This window comes from Myotis lucifugus, unplaced genomic scaffold (genome assembly GCF_000147115.1).
Source record: "Myotis lucifugus unplaced genomic scaffold, Myoluc2.0 scaffold_388, whole genome shotgun sequence".
Lineage (NCBI taxonomy): Eukaryota > Metazoa > Chordata > Mammalia > Chiroptera > Vespertilionidae > Myotis > Myotis lucifugus.
Window position 1 is genome coordinate 33,319 of NW_005871436.1, and position 18,265 is coordinate 51,583.

The 18,265-nt window shown below is 40.2% G+C and overlaps 1 protein-coding gene across 1 annotated transcript in view; it reads right to left on the minus strand.

Annotated features, from left to right (window-relative positions):
* Positions 1 to 17,682, minus strand: part of IPO5 (importin 5) — a 50,435-nt gene extending 32,753 nt beyond the window's left edge. Inside the window, exons 1-8 of the mRNA XM_006101954.3 lie at positions 17,602 to 17,682; positions 13,416 to 13,608; positions 9,763 to 9,865; positions 8,149 to 8,245; positions 7,443 to 7,547; positions 5,288 to 5,410; positions 5,081 to 5,201; positions 579 to 666 (exon numbers count right to left, since the gene is read on the minus strand). Of these exons, the coding sequence (XP_006102016.2) occupies positions 579 to 666; positions 5,081 to 5,201; positions 5,288 to 5,410; positions 7,443 to 7,547; positions 8,149 to 8,245; positions 9,763 to 9,865; positions 13,416 to 13,599 (821 nt within the window). The 5' untranslated portion in view covers positions 13,600 to 13,608; positions 17,602 to 17,682. The remainder of the gene's footprint in view (positions 1 to 578; positions 667 to 5,080; positions 5,202 to 5,287; positions 5,411 to 7,442; positions 7,548 to 8,148; positions 8,246 to 9,762; positions 9,866 to 13,415; positions 13,609 to 17,601) is intronic.
* Between the last annotated feature and the right edge of the window lie 583 nt (positions 17,683 to 18,265).

The following is an 18,265-nucleotide window of genomic DNA, read 5'->3' on the forward strand; positions in this document are numbered from 1 at the left end:
GTTTCATGTACATGCAAGGAGCCATCATCACTATTGGGACAGTGAATATAGATTTCGGTTGACTTTTCCATAGGAATCTGTATTCATGGGGGTCTCCTAAGTCACAGCACATAAAACAGCAATTTCAGTGTTATGTCACCTAGTGTACAGATTTCACCACCGTCTCCTCTGTAGCCTCAAGTTAGAGTGTAGATTAGGAAAATATGAAGCTTCACAGGGAACTGTGGTGAAATAACCATTCTAAATGAAGACTATGCCTATAAAGGAATTTATCACAATAAAGTTTCTTTATACATATTTTAAAAACATACTCAAAATAAAAAATCTTGAAGAAGTTTTAAAGATGGGGTAGAAAAGATAGCTACTTTATTTAAAATATTTACAAAATCGGATGCAGAAATGCATACAACAAGATACCTAAGTGTCCCATATTCCAAACTTAAAAGTTTAACTTCAAATTATGGAATACAGTGGTAGAAAGGTGGGGGCCTCATAAGCCTAAAGCTCTCATTGTCAACTGATGTTGCTCTATCCTGTCAAGGAGGAACCTTTATACAGTATTTATTGTGTATGATTACCTGTCAAAATCATCATCTTCTAGTTCATCCGCATTTGCCCAGTCCTCATCCTCTTCTAGATCAACCATCATTGCTAACATCTGAGGAACTAAAGGAAATAATTTCATATCTGAAGACCATGGCTTTTTTTTATTTTGTCAATATCATCATTTACAAACAAGAATCTCACTAAGTAAAAAATGAAGGACTTACTTTGCATCTTAGAGAGCGAGACAAAAAAATTTATTTGCCTGTGCGCCTAACACCCATTTTTAATTTTAACCATTTGTGGGTTTTGTAGTTTTTTGGGGGGCCACATTTGCTTTACATCTTCTTAAGAAGTACATTAAGAATTAAAGTCAAACTTCACAAATCCTATTGCATTCTCTCCCTTCCTCACCACCAGAAGTGAGCTCCATAATAAAAAATCAAATGTTTCCATTCCCAAACTGTTTTTACACTTGAACTACAGAGTTCTGTATTTACATACAAAAGAGCACTATTTCAAGATTATACTTTTTTATAATACACAAGAGACCCGGTGCACGAAATTCATGCACTGTGGGGCTGTGTGTGTGGGGGGTGTCCCTCAGTCCAGCCTGCGCCCTCTCGAAGTCCAGGAGCCCTCGGGGGATGTCTGACTGGTGGCTTAGGCCAGCTCCCCAGGCCTAAGTTGGACATCTTTAGGGCTGCTGCAGAGGTGGGAGAGGCTTCCGCCACCACTGCTGTGCTCCCCAGTGTAAGCCCGGCTTCTGGGCGAGCGGTGCTCCCCCCTGTGGGATCAGGCCGAAATTGGCTCTCCAATGTCCCCCAAGGGATCCTGGATAGCAAGAGGGCACAGGCCAGGCTGAGGGAGCCCACCAGTGCACAATCGGGGCGAGGGAGAGATGCAGGAGGTTGGCCAGCTGGGGAGGGACTGCGGGAGGGCTCCAGGGCATGTTTGGCCAATCTCATTCAGTCCTGATGGGTGGGCCCCAGCATCAAGCTAACCTACTGTTTAGAGCATCTGCCTCCTGGTGGTCAGTGCACATCACAGTGACTGGTTGACTGATTGACTGTCTGCCCCCTGGTGATCAGTGCATGTCATAGCAAGCAGTTGAGCAGCTGTAGCACATCATTAGCATATTATGCTTTGATTGGTTGAATGACCGACCGGACACTTGGCATATTAGGCTTTTGTTATATAAGGTGGTATGCAAATTGTCCCCTTGACTGGGAGGTCATCTGGGAGTTTGACTAGGGAGGCGGGGCTAGCCGGGGGAAGGGAGGGAGGCCCTGGCTGGCAGCTGGTAGCCACTAGGGACCCTACCATTGCACAAACTGCATGTACTGGGCCTCTAGTCTACACTAATAAAAGACAAAGATGCTAACTGACGGTACCTTTGCTACAGCCCAAGCCAAGCCCACCAGCCAATCAGAGCGACTATATGAAAATTAACCCAACCAAGATGGCGGTCGGCAGCCACGGAGCTGGAGCAAGCAGAAGGCTTTGTTGCCTGGGTGATGGAGGAAACCAAGCTTCCTGCCTGCCCTGAGCCAGCTGTGGCCTCTGCTCATGGCAACAAAGTTTCAATTATAGACAAATAAATCCCAGATACCTGCTTCCAGCCAGCTCCACTGGGAGCTTGGGTGGCTGGGGGCCGTGGCCAGCCTGCAAACAGCCAGCAGCCACTCACCCAGGCTGGCCACACCCTTATGGGGTGAAGGTCCCCGCTGGGGGGCTTAGCCAGCCTGAAACGGCCCTCTGCCCCTCACCCAGGTACCCCAGGGGGGACCCCCACACTGAAGGGGCTGTGGCCAGCCTGCAAACAGCCATCAGCCACTCACCCAGGCTGGCCACACCCTCATGGGGTGAGGGTCTCCGCTGAGGGGCTTGGCCAGCCTTCAAACTGCCATCAGCCACTCACCCAGACTGGCCAGGCACCCCAGCGGGGATCCCACACCCTGAAGGGACTGTGGCCAGCCTGCAAACAGCCATCAGCCCCTTATCCAGGCTGGCCAGGCACTCCTATATAATAAAAGGGTAATATGCAAATTGACCCTAACAGAACAACTGGGAATGACTGGTCACTATGACACACACTGACCACCAGGGGGCAGATGCTCAATGCAGGAGCTGCCCCCTGGTGGTCAGTGCGCTCCCACAGGGGGAGCTCTGCTCAGCCACAAGCCAGGCTGATGCCTGCCAGTACAGCGGTGGTGGTGGGAGCCTCTCCCGCCTCCTCAGCAGCTCTAAGGATGTCCAACTGCAGCTTACGCCTGCTCCCTGCTGGCAAGTGGACATCCCCACAAATTTTTGTACACCGGGCCTCTAGTCTCTCTATATAAAACCCTAATTGCAAATAAATCAAACAGCAGAACTGGTCACTATGATGTGCTCTGACCACCAGGGGGCGCGTGTGAAACATGGTGGGTGTCAGAAGATGGTAGAGTGCGAAATATGGTGGGCATCGGCCGCAGTGGGATGGTGAAGCAGGTGAGTGGGGGTGCCAGACCAAGGCAGGGCGCCGGTTGCTATCATTGTGGCGAGCCTCTGGTGGTTACTAAAAATTCTTTGCTCCCACGCGCCACGGTCCTGCCCTATGCTCACACCTGCTACTGGTGCCAGCCCCTCTCACAGCCGCTGCAGGCGCCGGAGTGGCCGCTCACACCTGCTGCAGGTGCCTGGCGCCAGTCCCAATTGCTCGGCACCATCAGCAGGTGCAAGTGGCGGTTGCCAGCCCTGATTGCCCCTGAGGGCTTCTCCGCCTCCCCCTGCTCCTGAGGGATGATCAGGGCAGCAGCTGCTGCTCAGATCCACTTCTGGTGTGGGCCCCAATTGCTTCATGCCATAAGCGGGTGCGAGCAGGGCTGCAGCAGTCAGCAGGTGTGAGCAAGGCCTGTGCCAGCAGGGCTGCTGGCAGACAGGGGACAGGGGGCCGCGGGAGGAGAGGCCGGGAGGATGGGCTGAGACCCACCCCTGTGCCCACTGTAGCCTCTCGGCCCACAGTTCCTTTCAAGGTGCATGAATTCGTGTACTGGGCCCCTAGTCATACTATATGTATCCTCTGGCAATTTTCTTTTTTTCTCATAGCATTCCATTATATAAATACTATCCTGTTGATGGACATTTTGGTTGTTTCCAATTACAAATTTTACTTTGATGAAATTCTTATACATCTTATACAAGGCTTGATCTCCTTGACAAGTGTGAGTTTAGGTACCTACAAGTATCTTCTTCAACAGCACTAAACTGCTCTCCATAGTGGTTTTATAAGCTTGCAAAGGGAAGTTTAAAAGGCCTCTTATTTCACCACAATGTGTGAAGTGCCCTGCAACTGTAAAAATGTCTTCTCCTATCTACACGCTTCATCAACACTTGATGTTGTCAAAGTTTCCAATACGCTGTATTCCACAATTACACTTGTTTTTACTGGGACAGAGTAGTGTTCTTTAGCTATTTTAGATTCCTCTTTTGTGAATTTCCTGTTACTAACCTTTGTCTAATTTCTGGATAATAAAACTTTGTTGACGGTGAGCACTGCAACTATTTTCTCTAGTCTGTAGTATCTCTTTTAATTTCACTTATGGTGTCCTTGGATGGTCAAAACATTATTTTCCTTTTTGCAAATTTAGCAATGTTTTTACATATATGGTTTTTAATTCAGCCCTTTAAAAATCCTTCTCTACTATCTATCAAGCTTTCCTTGTAAAATGTGTCTATGGCCCATCCGGCGTGGCTCAGTAGTTGAGTGTAGACCTATGAACCAGGAAGTCATGGTTCGAGTCCTAATCAGGGCACATGGCCAGGTTGTGGGCTTGATCCCTAGTGTGTGGCATTCGGAGGCAGTCAATCAATGATTCTCTCTCATCATTGATGTTTTTCTCTCTGTCCCTCTCCCCTCCTCTCTGAAATCAATAAAAACATATTTAAAAAAATAAAATGTGTCTGTATTAGCTTTTAATCAACCCCAAATTGGTTGTTACAGAATATTTAAGATTATGGTACTTTTAAAAATAGAAATAACCAGTCCCCCCAGTGACTTCTGATAAAGTCAGTTTTGCTTTCACTTGAGTGGTTCTGCTCCCACACCCTTTGGCTCCACCCAATCTATTTGTCTACACCTGCACCATCAACAAATTCTAAATCTTCACAGCTGATAGGGCAAGACCTCTATTTGGTTTAACAAAATTCTACTCCAGAACCTATGTACTTTAACATAAGTTGGGATTCTGAGTGAAATTATATTGCATTTGAGGAGAACTGATATTTAGTTCTTTCAATGTTTCTTTTGGTCTTTCAATATCTTACACAATTTTCTCCATAAATGTTTGTGATTTCTAGGTATTACCAGTCATGCCTGCCATCATGTTAGGTTTCAGAGAGCTGCAGCAAAGCCAGCAAGTTGGGTACACATATGTGAGTATGTACAGAGATGCACATCCCCAGACATTAACAAACCTGTGAACTTATACAACTCTCAGCACATTTATTCAACGATTTTCCTACATTAACATAAACCATTTAAAGATCTTTGACTTACTAGTTTGTGCAACAATATTGGTATGTTTTCTTAACATAGCAGCTGCAGTCTCAGAGAGGGTCACAATTACTTCAAGGGCAAGCTGGCGTTGCATATTATTGAGGCTAGTGTCTCCACATAACTACAAGGAAGACATATTTGCATACATTTAGTAGTTTAGTCACTGAAAATAATAATAAACAACATTTACTGAAGTATTTAATTTACCTTTAGACTTAGCTGTAAAGTAGCTTCCAAATGAGGACGCAAATACTTTGGAACAGTATCTGCAATCTCCACAAGGGATTTTAGGACCGAATCATCATTCTGGTAGCACGAATCATTTACAGCCTAGAAAAGATGAAACAGAATGTAAAATTTGGTAATAAAGTACTAAAATAAATATCTACTAAATCCTCTGACCCATGCAGAATACTTCAGTTTTACCTCCTCTAACTCCTGTCTAACCCAGTTTGCAATAGAGTTATTTCTCTTAGGAGGTGTTTTCTTGGTTGTCATGACTAAAGATGGGCAAAAACCAGGAGTATTAGATATCCTCCATTTGTGACACAAATGCTTCCAAGGAATTAACAAGACCTTATCATGCATCTCACAAGATCATAAATATAAGACACTCACAAAATGAACTTACTTATAATTATCAGAACCTGGAACCCAACTCACAAATTATTTTGCACCATTTAAAAAATGTACTGTGAAAAATAACTGTACTGTGATCCCCCCCAATGTAAATATTGTATAAGTCAAAAATAAATACATAATTTGTTTCGTCCAGAACTTTACCATTTCTGGAAATCAAATCATTAACAGTAACAGCAATTTTGATGTTTGACTTGCCAATGAGACCTCTGTATTGTCCATTTTTTAATCTATTGCATTTGTAGAGGTCACTTAAAAAAAAAATCACCGAATCTATGTTTTTTGTGGTAGTCATGCCTTGGCATTTTTATGTAGAAAGCATGCCATTTTTATTATATGTTACTTTCTTTTTACTTCTTATATTCACTTAGAACCATGTATTGATATTTTAAAAACTTGTGCATGTACGTGAGTTATGTTACCTATGCATTTCATTTTAGGACAGAACTAGAGGCCCGGTACACAAAAATCTGTGCATTTTGGAGGGGTCCCTCAGCGTGGTGCGGGCCTAAGCCGGCAGTCGGACATCCTTAGTGCTGCTGTGAAAGCGGGAGAGGTCCCTGCCACCACCGCTGTGCTCACCAGCCACAAGCCCGGCTTCTGGCTGAATGATGCTCCCTTTGTAGGAGTGCACTCACCACCAGGGGGCAGCTCCTGCATTGTGTCCGCCCCCTGGTTGTCAGTGTGCATCATAGGAACTGGTCGTTCTGCCGTCGGGCCAAAACGAGCTGACATCCCCCGAGAGGTCCCAGATTGTGAGAGGGCGCAGGCCAGGCTGAGGGACCCCAACAGTGCACAACTGGGGCAGGGGAAGGATGCAGGAGGTTGGCCAACTGGAGAGGGACAGCAGGAGAGCTCCAGGGCATGTCCAGCCCATCTCGCTCAGCCCCAATCTGCTATACCCCAGTATCAAGCTAACCTATTGGTCAGAGCGTCTACACCCTGGTGGTCAGTGCACGTCATAGCAACTGGTCTAGTCGACTGTCTGCCCCCTGGTGGTCAGTGCCCGTCATAGCGAGTGGTAGAGCACGTATATGAGTTGTTACCTATGCATTTCATTTTAGGACAGAATATGGGAAGTTATAAAATATGTTATTAAAAAATGGGTTTAGGGTCTAACAAGATTAACTGCTCCAATTTACTCAATCTTACTTTACCTTCTCATTTAGGCAAAAGGTATCCTTAACATAATAACTTATCCTTGACATTCAATAATGGGAATTAACCATAAACTATAATACAAACTGCTATAAACCCTCTGGTTAAGAACTGCAGTCTGACTTGGGTTTGAATCATGCAGGATGCCTCCACTTTCCAACACTGTGAACTTGCCAACTTTCTTATCCCCTCCTCCTCAGTTTTTCCTTATGTAAAATGGGCATTTAATTTCATAAATTATTTGGCTGATTCAATGGAAATGACCCATGTGATTACATATTCAATAAGCATAAGTTGCTTATATCATCTGTATTATAGAAAAACTCTGAAACTCTAACCTAAATATTTTAAAAGACTAAGAACCTATCAAAGCTAATAGATGTGAATTCAAAGCGGACAATGATTTGCATGTTTTGTTCACTGCTGTATCCCCAGTGTCTAGTACCAGCACATAGTAGACAATGTATATTTACTGAATAAATGAATGTTAACTCTGATATGCATTTATTAAACTACAGAAACCAATGAAGACATAATTATCACCTATTTTAAATGTTCTTCTTACCTGTAAGAATCCGGGTAACAAGTCTGCAAAATGTTTGAACAGAGCAACATTATGCTCATTTGCAAGGATAAATGCAGCTGTAGCTCTAGCAGATAGTGTTCGGATCTAAAGTGATGAGAGTAAAAAATATCAAACATGAGACATTTTTAATAGATGCAAGTCCAAGTTTTGTTACTAAGGATGAAGTTTTCTCTTGATCAGTAAAACTATTTATATATAGGCTAGTGGCCTGGTGCACAGTTTTATGCACATTGAAAGAAAATTAATTAGAAGAAATATTTTAATATTGCCATTCGCCCTCTCTCTATAACAGAAGTGCCAACCAAATTCATGATTGACAATGATAGATCGAAATACATGTGTGCGATTGGCGCCAGCAAGGGCTTTATATGTATCATGCACGTGCAAGTCAACATTTATTTTTAAATTGCCAGTGGGTGTCATATGTACTGGCCGGTCAGTCAGACATACATACATACAGTCAATCACTTAGCCTTTTATATATACAGATTTGGGGGTGGGGGGGGGGATAAAGAATTATAAATTAGGTCATCTGGAAAACCAGATGGGCTGAGCTCCCAAATAGCGCCAGCCTAGTATTTATATTTTAAAGTATTAAAGACAATCTCCATATACATAAATTCTTTCACAAGTTAGATGTTACCTTAAATTAGGTGTTAATATAAAGGAAATTGAAATGATTTACCGCTGGATGTTCCTGATCTTGCATACATTGAACTAACATCCGTTTGATGACGTCTAAATAGTGCTGCTGTTGGTTCCCAAAAATTCCAGGGAAGTTCCTAAAAAATGATTCAAAGCGTTTAAAAAAAACAAACTACATTACATCTACCCCGGCCAGATAGCTTAGTTGCTTAGAGTGTTGTCTTATTACCCCAAGGCTGTGGGTTAGACCTGCAGACAGAATCAACCAATGAATATATAAATAAGTGGAAAATCAAATCAATGCTTCTCTCTCTCTTTTCCTCTTTCTAAAGTCATTAAGAAACTACATTTCATCTTAGTAAAGTGATAACTAGAATATTTAATTAAATGTCTACCTGACTCAAAAGTATCAATCCTTAAGGTTGAAAAATACCCATCCCTCCAAGCAATCTTCTTTTGGGGTTGGGTGAATGGAAACAAACATAGTGGAGATGATTAGTCTGGGAGTAGGGGGAGACCCAGGTGTACATGACTAAACCACCCATCCCAGCCCAGTGCTTTCTTCTTATGCTCTGTCTCAGTGGGAAGCTAACCTAAAGTGCAGGATGGGACAAGAGCAACCACTCAGTTGCACATAGTAGCTGCAGTAAACGTGTTCTCACACAGTCTGCTCCTAGTCTTGGTGATCCAGGGTAGTTTAAGTTCTGCTCTACTTTAAACTAGGTAAACAAACTAAATACTTTTACTTAATTCTCTACTCTGGATTACTGACATAAATAAATAAAATACATCTGACAAATTAAGGAGAAATGGTGTTAATATCTACCCTTATCCTCTTCAGATGCTCAAGGTATACTTTATTGAAAAATGTATATAATCCTTAAAATTTATAAATCCAATTTTATTTTAAATACAATGAACTGTGTAACATGGCAGGGCAAAATTTTTCTTAATGCAGATAGTTACTGCATTCTAAACTTTGATCATCTGCTCATAGATACACAGCAGTTTATTAAAATATTAGATTTTTATAAAGCTTGACCACAGAAGACCCAGAAAACAATGGGATTCACGAGCCCTTTCTTTCTCTTCAAGATGCCATTACTAAAGCAGCTTTTAAAAGCTACATTTAGTACTGTGTTCATTTCCAAATAAAGCTGAAGAAACCGTTCCAGAATTTTTTTCAGAATAATAAGAAAAGAAAATAAAGAAATAAAGCTTCAGCCCGGCCGGGCATGGCTGTGTTGAGTGTTGATGTATGAGCCAGGAGGTCACAGTTCAATTTCCGCTAAGGGCACATGCCTGGGTTGTGGGCTGGATCCCCAATGTGTGGCGTGCAAGAGGCAGCCAATCAATGATTCTCTCTCATCACTGATGTTTCTGTCTCTCTCTCCCTCTCCGTTCCTCTCTGAAATCTATTGTAAAAAAATATTAAAAAGAATAAAGCTCCAGAGAACCCTCATATACAAATAAGGATCATAATATGAAATAAAAAGCTTTGGTTGTTGTTGTTTTTTCAATTTTACTTCCAACACAAATATAAAGCTTATCTGAAGGCTTTTTCAGAATAAAAAGTTGTTAGACTAGAAAATAAAAATGTGCTTTGAGTATTCATGACATTAACATTTTCAAAAAATTAGATCAAGGCATATACCAGAAAATGTGAAGGGCAGCTTCCCGCAGTCCCATATTTTGAGAGCTGACTGAATCAAAAAGGAACTTCAAACCTTCAGGCCATTGGTTGTTACCATCCTCATCTAAAAGTAAAGAAATCCAGGCATAAAGTGTGTAAGTCAAAACTTCAAATCATTAAGGATGAATCCTTTCATTATAAGCCTCATTCAAAATATATAGCAGAAAATGTCATTTGCTCTATATTAAAAAAACTAACACAATTAGGTTCTTTAACTTAAAAATGACATAATCCTATATAATAAAGAGCTAATATGCAAATGGTTGTCAATCTCATGCCTTAACGGCTCAGACACTCAACAATGGGGAGAGAGGAATGGGGACAGGCGCCTGCAGCTGCAGCCCAGGCAAAGCCGGCCCAGGTACTGGGTGCCTGTGGCCGGCCAGAGGGAGGGAAGCCTGGGTCCCCGGTGCCTGCGACCGGTTGGAAGAGGGAATCCTGGGTCGAGGGTGTGGGGTGAGGCAGAGGTGGTTAGGGGCGATCAGGCCAGCAGGGGAGCAGCTAGGGGCGATCAGGCAGGCAGAGGTGGTTAGGGGCGATCACGCCAGCAGGGGAGCAGTTAGGGCGATCAGGCTTGTAGAGGAGCAGTTAGGGGTGATCAAGCAATCAGGCAGAGGGGTTGGGGTGATCAGGCAGGTGAGCAGTTAGGAGCCAGCAGTCCCAGATTGCAAGAGGCAGTCGGACATCCCCTAAGGGGCCCTGGATTGGAGTGGGTGCAGGCTGGGCTGAGGGACAACCCCCCTCCCCACCCCTGTGCATGAATTTCGTGCACTGGACCTCTAGTAATCTTATAAAAAGCAATTGTTTATATTTGGGTTACACAGCACAAGTATTAAATGGGGTCACTTCTAAGGAGTGGTATTTGGAGAAAAGGCATCACTGTGACTATCTGATTGGTTGAATCTTTGTATACATACTATTGCTATTAAAGAGTTTAAAAAGTAGGCAAAGCTAATATATGGTAACAAGGTCTTGAAACCAAAATAATTATTACTTTCAAACTGTAGATGAAATGGGATTGGGAATCCCAGGACCCAGAGCAGGGTGCTCATGCTTTACAGTTTTAAGTGATACCAGATTTTCTCAATGTATTTACTTCTAAACAAGATTTTAAAATACAAAATTTTTTACTTTATAATAAAAATAAGCAACCACAAAAATACAGTGCATTAGTTAACTCACCATTTATACCCTTACAAAAAATGTAAAAAAGAGTTGTAGAAATTGCAATTGCATTTTTTCTTGTTAAAAATTTCCCACATTATTTGATTTTCTGAAATGAGTGCTACTTAGTGAGATTAAGAAAAATACCCTTCACCTATCTTTTTAACATAAAAATGTTGCTTTGAGCAGTAATAAAATAGCTACTTTAAAGAAAAAATCTATGGGCCTGGCTGCATAGCTCAGTTGGTTAGAGCGTCATCCTGATACACCAAGGTTGCAGGTTTAGTCACTGGTCAGGCACATATAAGAATCAACCAATGAATGCATAAATAAGTGGAACAATAAACTTATTTCTTTCTCTCAAACTAGTAAAAGAAAAACCTTTAAAATATATTTTTATTGATTTTTGAAAGGGAGAGGGAGGGAGAAATAGAAACATCAATAATGACAGAGAATCACTGATTGGCTGTCTCCTGCATTCCCCAGACTGGGGATCGAGCGCATAACCCAGGCATGTGCCATGACCTGGAATCAAATGGTAACCTCCTGGTTCATAGGTCGATGCTCAACAACTGAACCACACTGGCCTGGCAATGAATGAAAAAATTTTAAAATACTATGAAGAGTACACCTAGAAACATTTTGAAAATGTTTCTATTATCAAGTGATTGAGTTAAAAAAAAATGTCACCTATAAAAACTCTTATCTGTACAGTTAGAAAATTTAAAAATAAGCTCTAGCCGGTTGTGCTCAGTGGTTAGTGTCCGTCTTCAGACTGAAGGGTCTCGGGTTCAATTCCAGTCAAGAGCACGTACCTCAAATGCAGGCTCAATACCCAGCCCTGATCACAGCACACATGGGAGGCAACCTATTGATGTTTCTCTCTCTCTCTCTCTCCCCCTCTTCCCACCCCCCCCCCCAATCCCTTCCAATCTCTCTAAATATTAATAGGGGGGAAAAAATCTTTGGGTGAGGATTAATAAAAAAAAATAATAAAAATAAGTAAAAATAGTAATAAAATTTTGAAATAGAATTTTGTAAGCTTTTTTAAAAATTCAAAATTAAGAGTTTCACCCTGATCAGCGTGGCTCAGTTGGGTTGGAGCGTTGTCCCATGCACTGAAAGGCTTCACGTTTAATTCCGGTTGGGCACATATGGGAGGCAACTGATTGATGTTTCTCTTTCCCTTCCTGTCTCTCTACAATCAATAAAAATACATATTAAAAAAACTGTTTCAGCCCTAGTTGGTTTGGCTCAGTGGATAGAGCATCAGCCTGCATACTGAAGGGTCCTCGGTTCAATTCTAGTCAAGAGCACGTACCTTGGTTGCAGGCTCCTCCCTGGCCGGGGCACATGTAGGAGGCAACCAATCAATGTGTTTCTCTCACATTGATAGTTCTGTCTTTCCCTCTCTATAAAAATCAATGAAAAAATATCCTTGATGAGGATTAAAAAAAATTGTTTCAGTGGGTTTTGAATTATTTGTTCTCCCACTTAGCCCTTATCGTTATTTTTTTTTTTTTTTTACTAGCACAACCAACAATGTTCTCCCACTTAGCCCTTATCTTAGTGAGGTATCCTTTCAACCTTTGAAAATGTCACTTAAATGAATTAAGTTTAAAATTACATTTATGAATCTGTCAAAATAATAACAAAGAATATTCTATTACTTTATTCATATTTTTAGAATGACCAAAAAGTCTTGACTGTTGATAAAATGCAATTTTAGCAGTTTTTCCTTTAAAAATATTTTTGGGTATTTTACATGTAAATAGTATTATAGCACATAATTTAGAAATACACAAATATAATAGCAAAAGCACCTGGATTCCACTAATATCTTCTTGTATTGGCAAGTCTATAAAGTAGGCTATACGTCAGACTATGCTTTCAAAACTGTACAATTTTCAAGCAAACTATAACACTAATTCTCACATGATAAACACCAATGGTATGACTGCATCTTACAAACATCTATCATTTTGGCCCTAAATGCAGAATCCATAATCACTCTCATTTTGAACAGAATAAGTGATATTCAGGTACTTGTGACGTTTCCTCTACAGATTCCACTTTAAAAAAAAAAGAATATACACTTGACCCTTGAACAATGTGGTGGTCGGGGTGGTTTAGGGGTACCGACCCCAAACATAATAGAAAAATCACAATTAACTTTTGACTCCCCTAATTTGTCTCAGTATCCACTGGGGAATGATACTAGGACCTGTGTCAGGTAACAAAATTCACAGATGCTCAAGTCCATTACATAAGATGGTGTAGAACAATGCATACAGTCAACCCTCCGTATCCAGACTCCCAACAGAAAATTGCAAAAAAAAAAAAAAATTCCCATATTAAGTGGACCCATGCAATTCAAACCCATGTTGTTCAATGTCAACTGTGTTTTTTCTTTTATAACATCATAATAATAAATGCATTTGCATACAAACCTATTAAATTTCTGGCCAACTCTGCAGCAATATCACAAATTTTCTTCCTCATACTAGACTGTGTTTCCATTTGAATAATCATTAGTAGTTCACTCTTGATGGCAGTCTGGACATCAGAAGGAAGAGTTGGGTAGACTTCATCAAATGCAGAGGACAAAAGACGTCTTAGGAGAACAGCAGCCATTTGTCTAGCCTACAAATAGATAACATTGTTAATAACTTAGTGCAGCCGTGGGCAAACTACGGCCCGGATCCAGCCCGTTTGAAATGAATAAAACTAAAAAAAAAAAAAAGACCGTACCCGTTTATGTAATGATGTTTACTTTGAATTTATATTAGTTCACACAAACACTCCATCCATGCTTTTGTTCCGGCCCTCCGGTCCAGTTTAAGAACCCATTGTGGCCCTCGAGTCAAAAAGTTTGCCCACCCCTGACGACTTAGTGTCTTCCTAAAGAAAAAAATTTCCAACAAACTAGATTCCCTCTGCCATTTATGTATTTCACTACTCTATTTTAATCCTCACCCAAGGATATTTTTTCCATTGATATTTAAAGTAGAGTGGAAGGGAGGGAGGATTGGGAGAGAGAGATGGAAGGAGGGGAAGAGAGAAACATCCTTATGAGAGAGACACATTGATTGGTTGCCTCAGGGGGTGGGGGTCGGGATGGGGTGTGTGTGCAACCAAGAATGTGCCCTTGACCAGGAATCGAACCCGTGACCCTTTGTTCCTGGGGCTGATGCTCGAACCACTGAGCAAAACTGGCCAGGGCTCACGACTCTTTTTACAATTCATTCCAAAAGCATTTTATCAGATTTTGTAAAAAATACATAAAAGTATTTCTAATTACATTACATTAGTAAGAAATTACATTTCTTACTATATAAGAAAATACCATCCAAAAGTATTTTTGTTTATAGCCGAGTAAAAGACCTGAACATATTACATCTCAAATAAGAACACATATCACAGCAGTGATAAACCTGTTTAAAATTCCTGTTTTTAATACAATCTTTGGGGAGAAAAACAAATCTTAATAAAAGCTGTAAATCCTATAATAACCTTTTCCTACTTCTCCATTTGGCACTCACTTAGTATCCGAAGTGCATTTTCCACATAATTGCATAGTCCCAGCCTGGTCTATCTTGTTATATTACTGACTTTTCATTAATCTCTTTAAATAAAATGCTATCAAATCTATTTATGTTTCTGCTTCATTCATGCAAACAAATATTTTAAGTTCCGAACAACATTACAGTTATGAAGTAGCAACGAAAATAATTTTATGGTTGAGTCACAACATGAGGAACTGTATTTAAAGGGCCAGAAGGTTGAGAACCACTGATTTAGATTATCAAAAGTTGACACAAACACCATTCTAAAATTTGATCATATTAAACCCATTAGCCAAACTATACATGTTCTTTTTCTTTTTTTGGGCTATAGCTATTCTTTATCAAATTACTTTGGGACTATGATCAACAAAAAGAGTTAAGTTATACAAATAAAATTTGCCAATTTTTTTCTCCATTTACTTTTCACTGAGAAATCTTTGCATCTGAACTACTTATAACAGACAGCAAACTTATTAAAAAATTTATACTCTAGCCCTAGGCTTGTTTGGCTCAGTTGATAGAGTGTCGGTCTATGGACTGAAGGGTCCTGGGTTCGATGCTAGTCAAGGGCACACGCCCAGGTTGCAGGCTTGATCCCCAGTGGGGGGGAGGGGGGCGTGTGCAGGAGGCAGCCAATCGATGATTCTCTCTCATCACTGATGTTTCTATTTCTCTTTGTCCCTCTCCCTTCCTCTCTGAAATCAATAAAAATATTTAAAAAGAAAAAAATTGTTACACTCTCCCATTAGACCATGATTGAAAAAAAATTATAATACTTTATATATTAGCTCTAGCCGGTTTGGCTCCGTGGATATTCAGCCCTCAGACTGAAGGGTCCTGGGTTCGGTTTCTGTCAAGGGCACATACTTTGGTTGCAGGCTCGATCCCTGGCCCTGGTTGGGGCGCTGCAGGAAGCAACTGTTCGATGTGTCTCTCTCACATGGATATTTCTCTCTGTCTCCCTCCCTCCCTTACACACTTTCTAAAAATCAATGGAAATATAGTCTTGGGTAAGGATTAACAACAAAAAATTTAAACTCTAGCTTCAAAGTGGTTAAAATTCCCATAAAAGTGGCTAAATATTTCCATTCTCACACATACACTGAAAACTATGAAGCCACAATAAAAATGCTGAGGCCAGTTCATAACCATCTAATTCCTAAACCAAATCAAGATTTAGCCTAACCGGTTTGGCTCAGTGGATAGAGCATCGGTCCGCGGACTGAAGGGTCCCAGGTTCGATTCCGGTCCAGGGCATGTACCTTGGTTGTGGGCACATCCCCAGTAGGGAGTGTGCAGGAAGCAGCTGAATCGATATTTCTCTCTCATCGATGTTTCTAACTCTCTCTCCTTCTCCCTTCCTCTCTGTAAAAAATCAATAAAATATATTTTTTTAAAAAAGATTTAAATGGGGTTCAATATAGGTATTTTTTAAAATCTTCACCTGAGGATTATGTTTCCATTGATTTTTAGAGAAAGAGGAAGGGAGAAACATGGATGTAAGAAACAGATCAGTTGGCTCCCACATGTGCCCAGACTGGGGATCAAACCCACAACCTTTTGGTGTAGGGAATGATGCTCCAATCAACTGTGCCACCTGGCCAAGGCTCAATATGGGGTTTTAAAAGTAAAATTCAGTAATTTTTATATTATTCTGTTTTAAAATTTGTGGGAAGCATGCTCTGGCCTTTTCCCTCCCCCTCTTCTTCTTTCCAGGTGTCCTAACCTTTGCCTTTCTTTCCCCTAAGCTCCAAGGGGCCTTTTGTTTCTGTAATGTTCCCTGAGACTACACAGCCCACGTGGCTCACTTCTGCTATCTCTGTAACTTTTTAAATAAATTTTCTCTTATAATTTGAAAAAAAAAATTGTCTTGTAGCTAACTTGCATCTATCTTCAAGCATTAAAATAGCCAACTTTTTAGAGATTTAAGTTTGTTGTTCATATTTGACATTCATTTTGAATTAAAGAATATATATATTTTAAAAAGGTAAAGAAGCATCTTTTGTCATCTACTTTAAGAAATCAGGGCATATTTATACTCTTTTCTCAGCGTTATCAGAGAATATTAAATGGCCAATTTAAAGTCAGGTGTATTACTATATACAACTTGAGTGTGACTTCCTTTTCACCATGTGTTAATATAAGCATTTAACATATAATGTGACCATTAATAAAGCAGTCTTACATTACAAATTCTAAGAGCATGTCACAGATAGAGTAAGTTTTCTAGATTTGGGTATTTTGACGCTATGTCCAAAATAAACAGGATATTCAATTCACATTCAATGTTATACACAGGTATTACTTTTAGGAAGAAAGAAATGAGCTAAAAATTCATAGAAAAGCAGTAAGAAACTATAAATTTGATTTGGTAACTAGGTAATTTGCTAAAAGCCATGATTTTAAAAGGACTCTACAAAATGTCCTTTATTCCCTAAACATCTTTATAGTATTCTTCTCCATTTAGAGATAGCTATAAGGATAATATTTTAAAAGATAGATAAAAAGTATTTTTTTCAGAATCATTTAGCAACACATTAAAATACTGAAAGAATTAAATTCCTTCCTTTAGAATGAACTGTCTTGAGCTAGAAAATTTTGTATAGCCACGGAAATCACTTATATTTAATAATTTTAATGTAATTAACTTTTAAATATCCTGGACACATCATCTACATGGGGGACACATCATCGTCATTTTTAATACGAGCACTTAAAAAAAGTTTTAACTCCAAAACAGTTTCTTAGCAAATAAGTTCAAAGTTCTGGTAATGTCTGCACAGTAACAGTAGTTTTCACTATCCACTCTGACCACCATCTAATACCCAACTTATCTTATAAGAATATATTCTCGCCCTGGCTGGTTTGGCTCAGTGGCTAGAACATTTGATTCCGGTCAAGGGCACATGCTTGGTTGGCAGGCTCAATCCCCAGTAGGGGGCATGCAGGAGGCAGCCAATCAGTGATTCTCTCTCATTATTGATGTTTCTGTCTCTCCCTCTCCCTTTTTCTCTGAAATAATTAATAATAATAATAATAATAATAAATATATTCTCAAATATTATAGTACCTCCTCAGCAGCTGTAGTATTTCTGATGGCCTGTAAGAGGAATGTGATCTTTGACTGGCCTGGGATATTCTCATAAGTTTCCTACATGAAAAAGAAAAACATGAAAGGTTAGAATATAGTTAGAAAACATCATGAGTACACCAGTGAAAAGAAATGAAGGCTGGGAAAGATCCATGCATGGGAAGTCATATAATCTAGGCCTGGTGTTAAAATTTCCTCCTGTACCATAAAATATACTTCAGATAGGTTAGGGAAAAAAAGATGTTCAAGGAGTTATTAAATTCCTTTCTACCATTATCTCTCAGATTTTTTTTGACGTGTACACATTTCCCCAACTTTTGATCCCCTGATTAACAAAACTCAAGGCCTATGAAGGTATTAAGTGTGACTTGAGCTACCATGTTGCAAAGTAAGTACTCACTATCTCCTTAGATCATGGAAAACTGGTTACCTTGTCATCAACATTTTTAGATCAGAAGATATGGAACTGGTTCAAATGAGCACTACTTACAACTATCAGATGAAGCAAGTCAGAGAAAGGGAAAGTGTTCAAATTCTTTATGCTACCTTTTTTTTTCAAGAAAGGATTATACTAAAACCATATTACACACAAAAATACATGCATACAGTCAGAAGAAATTTGACCAGGAAACTTTATTAGATT